Raw genomic sequence first — 16903 nt, 5'->3', positions numbered from 1 at the left:
GGTTGCAGGGGAAGGTGCCGGGAGTGGAGGTTGGGTTGGTGGGGGGTGTGGACCTGATGAGGAAGTAACAGTGGGAGTGGTCTTTTCGGAACGCTGATGGGGAGGGGAAGGAAATATATCCCTAGTGGGGGGTCCGTTTGGAGGTGGCGGAAATGACAATGGATGATATGATGTATATGGAGGTTGGTGGGGTGGTAGGTGAGGACCAGTGGGTTCTGTCCTGGTGGAGATTGGAGGGGTGGGGCTCAAGGGCGGAGGAGCGGGAAGTGGAGGAGATGCAGTGGAGAGCATCATCGATCACGTCTGGGGGGATATTGCGGTCTTTGTTTGTTGTAGGTACTGGTTGTCCTGGTTGGGTCCAAATTTTGTTGGTCTGAACGCAATCCAGAATCCGTGCGGGGTCAGTCGGTTCCGTAGGCAAGTGCTGAGGAATGAGATGTGGCTGTGGTAGCGAGTCTGTTTGAGAACATGGCTGAAGAGCTCCTGGGCAGAGGAGATGACCTGGGGTGTGCAGTGAGAGAGGGACTCACTGAAATCCTTGTAGAGGGAGGAAGAGAGCTTCTTCAAGGAAGGCATCCTATTCATATACCTATCCAAATGTCTTTTAAATGTTGTAGCTGAGCCTGCATCTACTACTTCCTCTGGCAATTCATTCCACATACAAACCATCCTCTGTGTGAAAAAGTTGCTCCTCGGGTCCCTTTTAAATCTTTTTCCTCTCACTTTAAAAATATGCCCCCCTAGTTTTGAACTCTCCCCACCCAAGGGAAAAGACCTTTGCTGTTCACCTTATCTATGTTTCTCAAGATATATGAACTTCGATAAGATCCCCTATCAACTCCCATACACCAGTGAAAAAGGTCCCAGCCTATCCAGCTTCTCATTATAACTCAAACCCTCTAGTTCCAGGAATATCCTGGTAAATCTTTTCTGAACCATCTCCAATTTAATATCTTTCCTAAAGCAGGGTGACCAGAACAGTCCACATTATTCCAAAAGTGGACTCACCACCATCCTTTACAACCTGAACTGATATCCCAACTCCCATACTCAATGGTCTGAACAATGAAGGCAAGCATGTTAAACAGAAAAAGCCCTTACCTGTTCTGGCCTATATGTGTCTTCAGACCCACAGCAACATGGTTGACACTAAGCTGCCCTCTGGGCAATTAAGGATGGACAATAAATGGCCCAGCTAGTGATGTTCATATGCCATGAATGAATAAGAAGACCCTCCGTCCTCCCACCCACCAACTGTAGAGATTAGCCCCAAGACCTTACAGGAATCACATTCCTTTTCTGTGACTTTATTTCTTGCTTTGGAAAGGAGGGATGTGAACATTGACCTACGTCTAGAGAGGGTGGGGTGTGATGGGATGCGTCCAGTTTTTAATGTTCTGCTCCTCAGTGTGTAGTGGGTAAGGATTTAAAAACAAAGTCAAATTGTCCATTTTAGCTTCAGCCTTTATCGCCAGTGTGGGTTAGATCAGAGGGTTATTGTTGACCGTTGACCTTCCCTCCATCATAAGGTCAGAGATGGGGATGTTTGCTGATGCTTGCTGTGTACAGCATTATTTGCAACTCCTCAAACTGTATAACCTCCATTCTGGACCGAGTTGGACACAGGACACAAGGTAGACTCTGATAAGAGCAAGGTCTGTTCTCCCATTCTCATTGTCTCGCATTGAATCAGTCCCGACTTCAGGAAAGGTAGTGACAGGGCCGTTCTTACTGCCTGCCATCAGGTGTATTGTAAGGTTGGCAAGATGACAATCAGGTTGCTTGGCCATGTTACAAATGCACTTTCCATGGTCAACAGGTCCTGTTGGAACGTGGACCTGGAGCTTCTCATCGAATGGTATTGCTACACCATACCTCACTCAGATCAGAGCACTACTTGGTCTAATTATGACTTTCTTTGTCTTTTATTTTACACTTTTTACCAAGGAGTTCAATACTGTGTTGACTTTACTCATAACTTGACTACATTTATGTCTTTGGCCGTAGTCTAGAAAGACTCCTAAGTTCTTATGGACCTGCTCAACTGGTCATGTGTTTTCAACATTTCCCCTTCTCATTTCCAGGACAGTTGTCTGCTTCAATAATACTGCCTGCTGCTCCTTGGGTAGCACATATGCCTTTATGTCAGAAGATCATGCCTATAAGTCTGACTTCAAAGCTTTATGTAGTAAATTTAGGAAGTTAATGCAAGGAGTGCTGTAATATGGGAGGTGTGACTATTAGATCAGATGCTAAACAGAGACTCTGTCCTTTCAGATGTGTGTAACAATTCCCATGAAAGAGCTAAAAGACATATAGTGAGAAAAGGAAACCCAGTTTCTGTCAATTCTTAATGAGTGGATAATCTAATCATTATCATGTTGCTGTTGGAAGACCCTTTGTGGAGGGAAGTTGGCTGCAATGTTTGTTACTTTTAAGAAGAGTTTGCATTTATATAGCATCCATCACAACATCAGGTCATCTCAGAGTGTTTTACTTCAAAATAATTTTGAGGTGTTGCTGGAATGTCACTGTTGAACTTTCTGTTTCTAATTCCTGGTCTGCCTAGCTTGTTTTTTTCTCCTCTGGAGTGATAGCCATAATGGGTTCAAAGCTGCGTCAGGGTCGGATTGCCAGATTTATTCTGACATGGTTGCGTTGCTAATTGGACAACATAAGATAAAAGCATCAGTTTAATCGTGCTCTTCATTATAGCATCAAGAGAGAGCTAACACAGCAACGAGTTCGATTTGCTTAATTACTAGCTCAGTGGTTGTTTTGACAGGCTCTGTGCTGTGTATTGAGTTAGAGAGCAATAGAGAGACATGGAGTTGGAAAACCTAAGTCACATCTTGCACTTACAAATTATGTTTGTACTTTTCAAAATTATTTTGGATAAGTTTAGAATGTGGAGTTTATACTGGAATTTTCCACTCAAACTTTTCTCTCTGGAAAAAGATCACGATTGCAACACAACCCCAGCATGTTACATAACCATGGAAACATTACTGTGCTGAGTTCCAATACTTTTCTTTCCAAAGCTGAATCCAGTACAAAAACAGAATTCCAAAGTTCAGCAAACTGCAAGAGTGTGTGGAAAAGAGATCTGGACAGTGCAGTTTCACTTTTGTCAAAGGTTTTGTTGGGTAAGGAGTTATTCATATTGACCACATCCATTGCCTTTTTAGTGCCTTTCCTGGGGGTAGGGGTGTTTGGAGGAAGGAACCACTTAGATTCGGAAACCTCAAAAAGTGACTGGACAGCTATTAGTGCCTGAAAAGAACTAGCCTTCACTGGGAAGATCACCTGGTGCATTCCCCAGAGACTGAAAGAGGTGAAGAGTGAGGATTTCTCGGTGAATATGTTGGGTGGGGACAGTGAAGTCATTAAAGGGTAGGGAAGAGGTGTGGAAGCAAGTTAGGAGGAGGATCCAGAACAGCAGACCGAGCAGTGATTTGGTGAGAGGTGTCACGTGGGTCAGGGCGATGGTTAGAATGGGGGCGAGCTCCAGAAATTGTAGCAGATTGTGTGACTCCTATAGGATAGAGTAGAAGGTCGCAACCCAAGTTTCAGTCAATGCCAGGATGTCAATGGTGTTTGTGAATGTCTAGAATGGGCATTCTAGAGAGTAACACGGAGAGAAGCCGCGATCATACTCATGCTATTTAATCCCTGTTTGTTCCCTATTAAAATAAGACTGTTTAAGTACAGTCAATCACCCAATAAGTAGTGAAATTTTGCCATATTGAGTACTTGAGGTGAATATCTGAATTCCATTCCTTTAAAGAGGAGCTAAGCAATTGGTTAGAGAAAAAGGAATAGAAGGTTAGAAATAAAGTGGCAGGAGGTTTAATGGGCAGCACGGTAGCACAGTGGTTAGCACTGCTGCCTCACAGCGCCAGAGACCCGGGTTCAATTCCCGCCTCAGGCGACTGACTGTGTGGAGTTTGCACGTTCTCCCAGTGTCTGCGTGGGTTTCCTCCAGGTGCTCCGGTTTCCTCCCACAGTCCAAAGATGTGCAGGTCAGGTGAATTGGCCATGCTAAATTGGCAGTAGTGTTAGGTAAGGGGTAAGTGTAGGGGTATGGGTGGGTTGCGCTTCGGCGGGGCGGTGTGGACTTGTTGGGCCGACGGGCCTGTTTCCACACTGTAAGTAATCTAATCTAATCTGGAGCATATGTGCTGGCGCAGATCTTTTGGGCCCAATGACCCGTTTCAATGCTGTAAATTCAGGGAATTCAAGACAATTATAATCACCAGGGAATTGGTACTGGAGCTGTGAGCCATCAAGATTCCGAATCCGAATGGAAACACAGGGTCTAGTGAGAAATTTGATGCATTGCTTTTAAAATTGAAAATTCTCTAAATTCAGGGAAGATGCATTAAATCATAAAATGGTCAGTATAACTCCTTTGTTCAACAGGGGAGGGAGACAGAAGCAGAAAATTATAAGACCATAAGATATAGAAGTCGAAGTAGACCATTTGGCTCCTGAAGCCTGCTCCGCCATTCAATAGGATCATGGCTGATCTAACATTTCTTACGTCCACTTTCCTGCCATTTCCCTACACCCCTTGATTCTCCTACTGATCAAGAATCTATTTCAGCCTTAAATATACACAAGGACTCTGCCCCCACGGCTCTCTGTGTGAAGGAGTTGCAAAGATTCACAACCCTCTGAGAGAAGAAATTCTCCTCATCCGTCTTAAGTTAATGCCCCATTTTCTGAGACTGTGCCCTCTGGTCCTAGACTCTCTCATGTGGGGAACCATCCTCTCAGCATTTGCCCTGTCAAGCTCCTTACAAATCTTACATATTTCAATGAAATCACTTTTCATTCTTCTAAACCCATTGAGTAGAGTCCCAACCTGTTTACCCTTTGCTCATTAGATAATCTCTCCATACCAGGGATCATCCTAGCGAACCTTCACTGTACTGCTTCCAATTAAATTATATATTTTCTTAAATAAGAGACTAAAACTGCTCACAGTACTCCAGATGTGGTCTCACAAGTATGTTGTACAGTTGCAGTAAGATTTCTCTCCTCTTATACTCCAACCCCCTTGAAGTAAGGGGTATCATTCCACTAGCCCTCCTGATTACCTGCTGAACCTGTGTGCTAGCTTTCTGTGGAGACAGTGAGGTCTGCAGATGCTGGAGATCGGAGTTGAGAGTGTGTTGATGGAAAAGCACAGCAGGTCAGGCAGCATCCGAGGAGCAGGAAAATCAACATTTCGGGTCGGAGCCCTTCATCTGGAATGAGACCTGGGAACCTTGGGGTGGAGAGATACCCCTGAGGCTCCCAGCCTCATTCCTGATGAAGGGCTCTGGCCCGAAACGTCGATTTTCCTGCTCCTCGGATGCTGCCTGACCTGCTGTGCTTTTCCAGTAACATACTCTCAACTGCTAGTTTTCTGTGTTTTGTGTACAAGTAGCGCCAAGTCCCTTTGTGTTGCAGTTTGCTGCAGTTTTTCTCAGTTTAAATAATATGTTGTTCTTTTGTCCTCACTTCTAAACTGAACAACTACAGGACAGTTAGCTTAATGTTTGTCAATGTGAAGATGTTAGAAGTTATTATTAAATATGTTATAACAGGGTACTTAGCAAGATTCAAGGTAATCTAAAACAAAGAACTGTGGGTGGTGGAGATCTGAAACAAACAAAAACAAATTGCTGGAGAAACTCAGCAAGTCTGGCAGCATCTGTGGAGAGAGGAAGCAAAGTTAATGTTTTGAGACCAGTGATCCTTCTTCATGACTGATAGCAGCTTGGAAAAGATGGCATTTACGCCAATGGAAGGGTGTGATGGAGGTGAAAAGGAGTGAGTATCTTAGTGGATTTGGAGAGAGAGAGAGAGAGCGCAAGAATAGGAAAGATGGCAGACAAAGGGATGGTTGATAGTAAGCCAGGGAACGAGACAAGCTAATATTAGGAACAATGAGTAGGTGAAGTGGCAGACAACTGGAAGCTCAGGGTCATTTTTACAGGCAGAACCCAGTCTGTGCTTCATCTTCCTGGTGGAGAGACCATATCATCAGCAGCAAATATAGTAGACTAGATTGACTGAAGTTCAGGTAAAGTACTACTTCACCTGGAACATGTGTCTGGCGCCTTATGCTGAGGGGGAAGAAGATAAATTAGCAGGCATTACACCTTCTACAGTTGCAGGGGAAGTTGCCATGGTGCTGTGGGGAGGTGTTGGGAGTGAGGGAGGAGTGGACCCAAGGTGTCCCAGAGGGAATGGTCAATGCAGAAGACTGACAAGAGAGGGAAGAGGTATATGGGTTTGATAGTGGCATCCTACTGGAGACGGCAGAAATGGCAGCATATGATCCTTTGGATGTGGATGCTGGTGGGTTGGTTGGTAAAGACACGGGACATTTTTGCTGTTGTGGGAGGGAAGAGCAAGGGTGAAGACTGAAGTGCAGCAGATAGTTCAGACATGTCTGGGGGTCCTGTCAACATCAATGCTGGGGAATCCTTGGTTGTGGAAAAGGGTTGACATTTCTGAAGCTCCTTGTGGATGGTAGCATCATCACAACAGAGTGATGGAGACAGGGAAAATGGAATAGGGTCTTTACAGGAAGCTGGGTGTGAGGATGTGCAGTCAAGGTAACTGTGGGAGTTGGTGGGTTTGAAGTGAATATTGATGGCCAGCCTATCCCCAGAAATGGAAACAGAGATGTCAAGGAAGAGAAGGGAGGAATTAGAAATGGACCAGGTGCAGATGAGAATGGGGTGGAAATTGGAAACGAAATTTATAAACTTTTAAGAGTCCAGACGAGAGAGGGAAGCAGCACCGATGATATCATCTATGTACCAGAGAAAGAGTTGTGGGTAGGGGCTGGAGTAGGATTGGAACAAGGAATGTTCCACATATTCTACAAAGAGACAGGCATAACTAGACTCATGTGGGTACCAATGGCTACCCCTTTGACCTGAAGAAAGTGAGAGGAGTCAAAAGAGAAGTTGTTCAAGGCGAAGACAAGCTCGGCCAGATGGAGGAGGCTGGTGGTGGGTGGGGATGATTCAGGCATTTTTTTCCAGGAAGAAGCTGAAAGCCCTGAGACTATCTTGATGGGGGCTAGATGTGAAATTAAGATCAGATTAGATTACATTACAGAGTGGAAACAGGCCTTTTGGCCCAAGTCCACACCGACCCGCCGAAGCGCAACCCACCCATACCCCTACGTATTACCCCTTACCTAACACTACTGCCAATTTAGCATGGCCAATTCACCTGATCTGCACATCTTTGGACTATGGGAGGAAACCGGAGCACCCAGGGGAAACCCACGCAGACATGGGGAGAACGTGCAAACTCCACACAGTCAGTCGCCTGAGGCGGGAATTGAACCCGGGTCTCAGGCGCTGTGAGGCAGCAGTGCTAACCACTGTGCCACCATGCCGTCCACTAATGTGTAAGGGGATTGTATTTTCACGGTAAAGAGGAGGCAGCTGGAGCCCGCAAACTGGAAGTTCTGAAACTGATGTAAAATGTCAGAGGAGTTGCGGATGTCAGTGGGAAGGGACTGCACAAGGAGAGAAAAATTCGAGTCGAGGTAGGAGATGAGTTGTGTGGAGCAGGAGCAGGCAGAAACAATGGGTCTCCTAGGGCAGTCCTGTTTGTGGATTCTGGGATGGAAGTGGAAGTGATTTTAAGGGATTGGGACTATGAGCTTGGAGGCAGATAAAAAGTGATGAATTACCAGAGGGGACACAATAACCTGGTGTTCCATGCTGGGATCCTGGTCCAGCAGCATATGGGAGGAGGTGTCTGAGAGCTGGCACTCAGTCTCCGCAATGTAGAGGTCAGTCTGCCAGACAACAACAGCACTTCCCTTGTCAGTGGGCTTGATGACAAAGTTAGTATTGGATCTGAGGGCATGAGAGAGAGATAGGTTCAGGTGGGTTAGGGATGGCAGGGCAGAGAAATTAAGGTGACCGATGTCATGTTATCAGTTCTTGATGAAAAGGTTGAGTACAGGTAAAAGGCCAGAGGGAGGGGTCGAGGTGGATGGAGAGTGTTGGAGGTGGGCAAAGGGATCTGTGGGATAGAGGGATGACTCCTGTCCAAAGAAGTCAGCACGGGGGTGACAGAATAAGAATTCAATGTCATGTCGTGCCTGAAATTCATTAAGGAAGAAACTAAGACCTGTGCTGAGTACAGAATGTTCAACATCAGAGAGCGGAAGGTCAAAGGGATAGTGCATATCTAACAAGTAGTTGGAGAGCAGGGGTGAAGACTGAAGTGCAGCAGATAGTTCAGACATGTCTGGGGTCCTGTCAACATCAATGCTGGGGAATCCTTGGTTGTGGAAAATGGTTGACATTTCTGAAGCTCCTTGTGGATGGTAGCATCATCACAACAGAGTGATGGAGACAGGGAAAATGGAATAGGGTCTTTACAGGAAGCTTGGTGTGAGGATGTGCAGTCAAGGTAACTGTGGGAGTTGGAGGGTTTGAAGTGAATATTGATGGCCAGCCTATCCCCAGAAATGGAAACAGAGATGTCAAGGAAGAGAAGGGAGGAATTAGAAATGGACCAGGTGCAGATGAGAATGGGGTGGAAATTGGAAACGAAATTTATAAACTTTTAAGAGTCCAGACGATGAGGGAAGCAGCACCGATGGTACCATCTATGTACCAGGGGTTGGAGTCAGAGGGAAGGGGAGGTGAGGAAGGTTAGATTAGATTAGATTACGTACAGCGTGGAAACAGGCCCTTCGGCCCAACAAGTCCACACTGACCCACTGAAGCGCAACCCATCCAGACCCATTCCCCTACATTTACCCCTTCACCTAACACTATGGGCAATTTAGCATGGCCAATTCACCTAACCTGCACATTTTTGGATTGTGGGAGGAAAAGGGAGCACCCGGAGGAAACCCATGCAGACATGGGGAGAATGCGCAAACTCCACACAGAGAGTCGCCTGAGGCGGGAATTGGTGCTGTGAGGGAACAGTGCTAACCACTGTGCCACCCTGCCACCCACAAAGCTGTTACAAAGCTGTTACTGCAGTTTGAGTTCCTTAATACCTGAAAGAGAAAGTTTCTTGTCAGAGTGTTAAATGAGCCAGAGAATGAAATGGGACTGGGAGGGTCTGGGGCAGTTCAGAATAGTTCTGAGACAGCGTGAGACAGTGCTGATGGAGAGAGGGGGCGAGAGTGTGTAAATGGCAGTGCACGGCACTGAGTGTGGATCTCAGGATGTATTGTTGAAGGGAAATTTAGTTTAACTGATTTATTTTAGGAAATAACGTGCTGTGAATAAACATGAACAATTGAACTTACTCAGGTTTCAAGAGACATTTAAGAAGTTGTCATATCAAAGTTTATTGTGGGCAATAATATCTCATGGATATTGGCGCTACTTGGCATGAATAGAAGATTGGCTAGCTAACAGAAAATCATGAGTAGACAATAATTGGGTCATTTTCTGATTGGGAAGATGTAATGAGTGGTGTACCATAGGGATAAGCGGTGGGGCTTCAAAGTTTTACAACTTACCTGAAATAATACCTGGGATCTCACTTGTCTAGTAGTAATGTCAGCTGAGATCATAATGTGTGAATCCAAAGTAGAGCATAAAAATCATGGAATCAAACATCATAAATATTAACTGGTCACGAACAAATCCTGCAAGAAATTCTGGAGGACCGTCTTTACCCAGAGAATTGGAGAATGGGAAATACATATTGAGCAAATAGAATTTCTCATCCAAAAAATAGCACGTATAACATGTATAGCAGCATTCAGTGCTATGCTGAATTGTCAGCCTAGCTGTGCAAGTTCCCAGGCTGACGTTTAGATCCATCTAATTCGGACATGTAATGGCTATTGACTGAGACACAATTTATACCATATACAGAATATTTTGTGTATGAGGTAAGCTGATGAAAATTAAAAGCTTTGACTCTTTGATCCCATAAAGACCAATTAGGACTTTGTTTTCTTTGCCTAAGTGCTAATTCATACATATAAGGGAGGTGTCCCCTTCAAAGATGGGGCACAACTTTCCAATTTGCTAAAAAAAATTGGCTTTATTCTAGTTTTATAGAGAACAGTTTTGCAATAAAAGGTTATATATTTACACACTCTTATCTGTAACCAACAGTTCATTCTACACTCCAAGTTAGCACACATGACTATATTACCCAATTGTGTTCAAATCTGTACAAATGATTTGTACATTTTGTAAGTATGATTGCTTTATCCAATCAAATCATGATATATTCATGTTTACTGACTGTAAGCATGCACATTGTGTTTACCCAAACTCTTTACTGTGCTCTTATCCCCTTTCACTGAGATGGATATTCTGGAATGTTACATATTTTACTTATGTCAGATTGCACCTCAGGACGTTAATTGGACTGGGTAGAGCCAATCATTAGCAAAAAATTCAAATATTTATGAAAGTTATAGCGCAGAGGGAGTCTGCTCAGCTTGGATTGGGTTACATACATACACATCCGTGCCAGAATTATCTCACCATGACCTCTTGAAATATCGAAAAAGACCTTTGGTTGCTGTCAAAGTCTCTACTCTCCAGCCACTGGTAATACCCTTTTGTGATAATTTTTCATCTGATCCAGACTGTCCACAACCTCACCATCTTAAATGAAGCTTTGCTGAGCTTCTGACCCATAACTTCTCCTCCAGCAGTGCTTTATAACTCCATTACATTGACTCATCACAGCTCAACTGGCCTAGAACTTTCATCCACTCCATTGTCATCTTGAGACAGCAATATTCCAATACCCTCCTGGTCAATATCAAGTCCATACTCAAACTTGAGTTCATCCAATCGAGGCCCATTCACTCTTTGCTCCTGTGCTCATCGGTCTAAATCGCATGGAGCCTGTCGCTCCTTGATTTTAAAATTTGCGTCCTTTTCAAATCCTCCATATCTTTGTTCCTCCACCACAGCTATATAATCTCCTTAAACCTCTGTGTTCTCCACATTTACCTGATTCTGACGTCTTGCAAACGATCAAATTTAATTGCTCCATCTTTGGCACAGCCTTCAGCTGCCTTGGTCTTAAACTTTGCAACTCCCTCAGTAAACCTTACTGCCTCTCCCTCTCTCTCTCTCCCTCCCTCACTCCTTCTTTAATGCTCTTCAAAATCAATCTACTTTTCCAATCTTTGGTCCTAAGATCTTTGCCTTTTGCTCAATGTTAACTTCTGTCTGCTTAACTCATCACTCCCTGAGACACATTTCTTACTTTGACAGTCTGCACTTTTACAACATGGATATAACTGGCTGGAAATTGTGTTTGGAACTCCGTTTGTGCTTTATTTGAAATAGTGATGTTGAATCTTTTACATTTACTTTTGAGGGGAAGGAGTTAAATGCCTGATCCAAAAAGTGACACTTCCGACAGTGATGCACTCCTCAGCAATGCACTGGAGTGCCAAACTCAGTTTTCTTGTTTGAGGTTCAGTGCTATTCCAACCAAAAATTTTTTTTTAAGTTTGTGAAACATTGAAGAACTCTCAGAACCTACTTCCTCAGGTAAGGAGACCAAAACTGCACATTATATACCCGATGTAATCTCACCAAGACCATGTACAATTGCAGCAAGACATCTCTAATCCTGTACTTGAATCCCCTCACTGTGAAGGCCAACATCCAATTTTCCTCTTCATTGTCTGCTGCACCTGCACGCTTAACAGTCCATTATAGAATCCGTGGTTAAGTTCAATGTCTCTTTATGGGAACAAGCTTTAAGGTGGAAGTGGCACATCTGTCGAACTAAAAAAAACGTGACTGAAACAAAAGAGAAAAATGCAAACTGCATTCTTTATTTAAGAGCATTTTGTCCCCATTCATGTTGCATTCATTGCCTCTGCAAATGTTTTTTGGCATCATGTACAAATATTGTTCCCCATCCTTTATTCATTTACTCATCGTGACAATGAGTCCAATCACAACTACAGTTCCAAATCCATCTACCAGTCAGCTGCCCATTGAGCTTAGAATAGCAGCTGTATGTTTCTTCCTGAGGCACAGCTACAAATACAAACAATAGCACTGATGGTGGGAAGGAAGCAAATTTCAATTAATGTGAACAATTGGATTGAGAACCAGAGCAGTGGACAGTGTGAATCACCAAAGCTGTGTTTGGTCTGCTCCACTGCCGAACAAAAGCAGCAGGTGCATAGGAACACCACAAGTTCCAACATCCGTCCAAGTCACACACTGCCAATCCTTCAGCTTCACAACCCTGTCAGTCCCTGACCACCAGCACTTCATCCCATTGGGTGCAGCTCTTCAACTTTGGTGACTTTGGGGGGGGGGGGGGTTGCTTAGTTTGGTTTGCAGTGCAGTGTGGCATTGATAGTACAGGTTCAATTTCTGCACCAGCTGAGATTACCATGAAGGACTGTCCTTCTCAACCTCTCCCCTTGCTTGAGGTGTGCTGACCCTCAGGTTAAACCACTACCAACTATTCTTCTCTAATAGTCTGGTGAGACTATAGTAAATTTACATTCTTATGACTATATTTGAGGTAAAATTATTATCTGCTGGCATATAATTAAATTAAAATTAGTTAAAGCTCTAATCCCCACACAAACTCCCACTTAAACATACACACTTGCATTCACACACACTCATATTTGCACTCACACACAGGCACACACGCAGACAGACATATAGACACACGCAGAGACACACACAGATAGACATACTGACACATGTGCATAAGCACACACACTAATACAGGGACAGAGGGAATCTAGGAAAACAGTTCAGTCATCTTTAGCCACAGTATCTGTTGATTTGATTTTTGCTGATCAGAAGGTTTCTTTTGAGCTTTCCTTACCCAGTTCTTTCTCATTCCAACCCCCAATTTCAAAAACCACAATAAATAAAAAGACAGTCTTTACACAAGAAATGTCTGCTTTGTCATTGACATAGAGAATCTGGGAATGAATTTTGTTAATGTCTCTCGACTGCTACAGTCATAGCAATTGCAATATGAAGAGGAGATTGACAATGCAGCAATAGGTTCTGACAGAGAACATCAGCACATTCAGTGAGTAGTCAGTGGACGTAGTGAGGCAGTTAATCTCCTGTAGTGTTGCTGCTGCTGAAGTCAAGCCTCTAAACTTGCGAAAGTCAATTTGTGTACACCTTTCCTGTAATTCTGAGTTCTAAGGATCAGATCATAGAGAACGCTTCAGAGAAGCTGGGAAGAATAAATATAGATTAAAATCCAAATCCTCTTCTCCATTCTGCAATTTCATTCTTATTATTGTCCCATTAAAAGAACAGGAAAAAAACTTCTGGGTAACTTTCAACATGGATCAGCATTCCATGCAGTGATCTAACTTGATTTGCAGAATTGTATTTGCAGATACATTCTAATTTGTTCAAAAAGCACACAATCTATAGGCAGTCAATTTTTTTTCATCCATGTGACACATTATAAATTCCTACTTTGGAAACAGAACCAATCTGACTCAAGATTGGAATACAGACAGACTCTAACCTTTAATGCACTGACTGAGCTGAGATGTCACCTTTTTTTCTCAAACTTTAAGGTATCTCGGGAAAGAGACTTGAAAGAAGTTCTGGGATTTACGTATTAATGAATTGAAATCTGTAATCCATTTTAAAAGATGAAAGACTTAACAGAGATTTAGGTTTGTTCAATATATCGCATCAGTTGTATGACACTATGATCTTTTGCTATAAATTCTGTGTCTTTTGATCCTGCTCCACTAGCTATCTGACAAAGGAGCAGCTCTCCGAAAGCTTGTACTTCCAAATGAGCCTGTTGGACTATAACCTGGTACTGCGTGATTTTTAACTTGATGTGGATAATGACTCTATCGGGCTATTTAACACAGCATCATGGACAAAGTCATACACGCATACAAGATTCAGAAGCTCACATCCTGATTTGCTTTAGCCCAAAGGCATTTTTCCTCTCAGTCATATCTCAGTATTTAGGAATAAGAAGATTTTGGGTTCAAGCCTCACTCCAGAGACTAATCGCTTTTTGCAGCATGAATTTGTATTTCCTACATTACAATAGTGATTACACTTTAAAAATCTCTTCACCAGCTGTTATGTGCTGTGGGATATTCTGAGATAATGGTACTGCTGTGTAAGTTCTGTCTTTGATTTGATTTGATTTATTATTGTCACACGTACCTATGTACAGTGAAAAGTTTTGTTTTGTGTGCAGTACAGGTGGATCATAATATACAAAGTGCATTATAGGAATAGAACAGAGAAGAAGACAATGTTATGGTTGCAAAGAGGGTGCACAAAAAGCGAGACCAACATTAAATTGAAAATTTAAGGGATGATTAGTTTCAAAACCAGGGACATTCTGGTTGTACAGTAGAAATGTTAATTTCCTGCAGAAAATAATGTTAGATTCTGAGTTTAGGAAGAAAATAAATATTTTTGGACCTCTTCAAAAACCTTAAATGCTTGTAGATGGCTAGAGTATGTTATTGTATTATTTGTTGTCATAAATTCACTGAAGACTTGTTCTTTTCTTCTTCAGTTAGGCCTTTTTGCCCTATCTCTGACAATGGACAGTGTCAATCTGGACGGTACCTCCAACAACTCAAGCTACTATGATGAGGACTATAATTATACTGACTTTGATCTCACTCCCTATCTTCCTTGTGGGAAGGATGAAGTCAGAGCCTTTGGGAAGATCTTTCTCCCGGTCCTGTACATCATGATTTTTGTTTTCGGAGTGCTCGGCAACAGCTTCCTGATCCTCATGATACTCAAGTACCTCAAGTTGAAAACGATGACTGACATCTACCTTTTGAATTTGGCCATCTCCGACCTATTATTTAGCACGTCACTTCCCTTCTGGGCCACCTATGTGACCTCAGAATGGATCTTCGGAGATACCATGTGCAAAATAATAAGCGCCCTCTACAGTGTGAATTTCTACAGTGGCATCTTCTTCATAGCCTGCATGAGCTTGGACATGTACCTTCACATTGTCCACACTGTTTCCTTGAAGAACCACAGGACAATCCACAAGAGTGTTGTCATCAGTGCTGCTGTTTGGACACTGTCAATAATTGTTTCAATCCCTGAACTCATATTCAGTGTGTCCAAGAAAATTGGCGATAGACATACTTGTCTCAGTCATTTTGGCGATGAGCAACTGGTGATCTGGAAGACAACGATACAACTCCAGGTCAACATCATTGCGTTCCTCATTCCATTTTTTGCCATGATCTTCTTCTATGCTCGGATTGCCTCTGTTCTGCTTCACTCCAAATCCTTTGGTAAAGAGAAAGCCTTGAAACTGGTCATCATATTGTTTGCCGTCTTCTTCATCCTGTGGTTCCCCTATAACATTGTCCTTTTCCTGCATTCCTTGGAAGACCTTGGCATCATTGGTAACTGTGAGATGAGCAAGAGGCTGGATTATGCCTTGCAGGTAACTGAGTCTATTGCTTTCACCCACTGCTGTTTCAATCCACTCCTGTATGCTTTTGTGAACGAAAGATTTCGGAGACATGTGAAGAGTATTTTAGTGAAGCTAATTCAGAAGGTTGGCTGCAACAAGGATTTGGGAGTCATGGTCCCCACTGCAGAGCGCAGTGAAACCAGCAAGCAACAATACGGCGTGTATTCCGATGTGGAAATGACTATGGTACAGTAGTGGTCTCATAAAGGGAGACATTACATCAGTTATTATGCTTTGAAGTTTTAAATAACTTTATATTGAATCCTCTCAAATGTATTCAAACCTGTTAGAATGTAAAAATGCTTATGAAGTGGTCATCAAGCTGACCATACCAAACACATGAAGCAAATTACAAATTGACGATTCAAAATCTCAAACTTTTTCTCGACACAAACACCATGTGGCTGTCCATTATACAATTTCTGTACGTGTTCTCAAATCTAGCCTTCTTCAACTTTTCCCAACTCTTGCCTTATCATCTACTCCTCACCTAAGTTTTGTCTTTGAAGTGCCATTGTTGGGTGGCAGTAGTGTAGTGATAATGTCTCTGTGCTAGTAACCCAAGTATCTACGCTGATATTCCGGGTTCAAATCCCACCACAACTGCTGGTGGAACTCACTTAATAAAAGTCTGGACTATAAAGCTGGTCGTCTGTGGTGGCAACCATAACAACGATTGCTGATTGTTGTAAAAACTCATCTGGTACATGAATGCCCTTTAGGGTAACAAATGTGCCATCCTTACCTTCAGAGTCAAGATTAGAGTGGTGCTGGGAAAGCACAGCAGGTCAGGCAGCATCCGAGGAGCAGGAATATCGACGTTTCAGGCAAAAGCCCTTCATCAGGTTCCTGATGATGGGCTTCTGTCCGAAATGTCAATTTTCCTGCTCCTCAGATGCTGCCTGACCTGCTGTGCTTTACCAGCACCACTCTGATCTTGACTCTGATCTCCAGCATCTGCAATCCTCACTTTTGCCATCCTTACCTTGTCTGGCCTACATGTGTGACTCCAGAGCCACAACAATGTGGCTGGCTCTTAACTGCCCTCTGAAATGGCCAAGCAAGCCACTCAGTTCAAAGAACAATTCAGAATGGATATCAAAACAACTTGATGGTTACTCCCACATGAAAAAGTAAAGGAAAAGGTATTGAGTACAGTGGATGTTTGGGTACGCTGATTGCTTAAGTCCAGTCATATAGAAACCACAGGTTTAGTCAGAGACCAGGATAAGAAATAGGAGCAGGAGTAGACCAACTGGCCTTCGAACTTGCCATTTAATAAGCTCCACTTAACCGTCCACTCAACATAACCCCTAATTCCTTTACTGTTCACTTTGCCTTAAAAAAATTCAATGAGGTTGCCTCAATTGCTTCACTGGGTAGGGAATTCCACAGATTCAAAACCCTTTGGGTGAAGAAATTCTTACACAACTCAGTC

The 16903-nt window shown here is 43.2% G+C and overlaps 1 protein-coding gene across 5 annotated transcripts in view; it reads left to right on the top strand.

Moving 5' to 3' along the window:
- The window catches only part of LOC122550149 (atypical chemokine receptor 2-like), a 19676-nt gene extending 3435 nt beyond the window's left edge, over window positions 1–16241 (top strand). For 4 of the 5 annotated variants that reach the window (XM_043690809.1, XM_043690808.1, XM_043690806.1 and 1 more), the window contains one exon: window positions 14533–16241. In XM_043690809.1, the coding sequence (XP_043546744.1) occupies window positions 14560–15660 (1101 nt within the window). In that variant the 5' untranslated portion in view covers window positions 14533–14559 and the 3' untranslated portion in view covers window positions 15661–16241. Of the gene's footprint in view, window positions 1–3032; window positions 3147–14532 lie in introns of those variants that run through there. The other variant, XM_043690807.1, reaches the window with a different exon arrangement.
- The last annotated feature ends 662 nt before the right edge of the window (window positions 16242–16903 follow it).

Source organism: Chiloscyllium plagiosum, chromosome 5, assembly GCF_004010195.1.
Source record: "Chiloscyllium plagiosum isolate BGI_BamShark_2017 chromosome 5, ASM401019v2, whole genome shotgun sequence".
NCBI classification, from domain to species: domain Eukaryota; kingdom Metazoa; phylum Chordata; class Chondrichthyes; order Orectolobiformes; family Hemiscylliidae; genus Chiloscyllium; species Chiloscyllium plagiosum.
The sequence above is the reverse complement of the archived record's forward strand: the minus strand, read 5'-3'. Positions and strand labels throughout refer to the sequence as shown.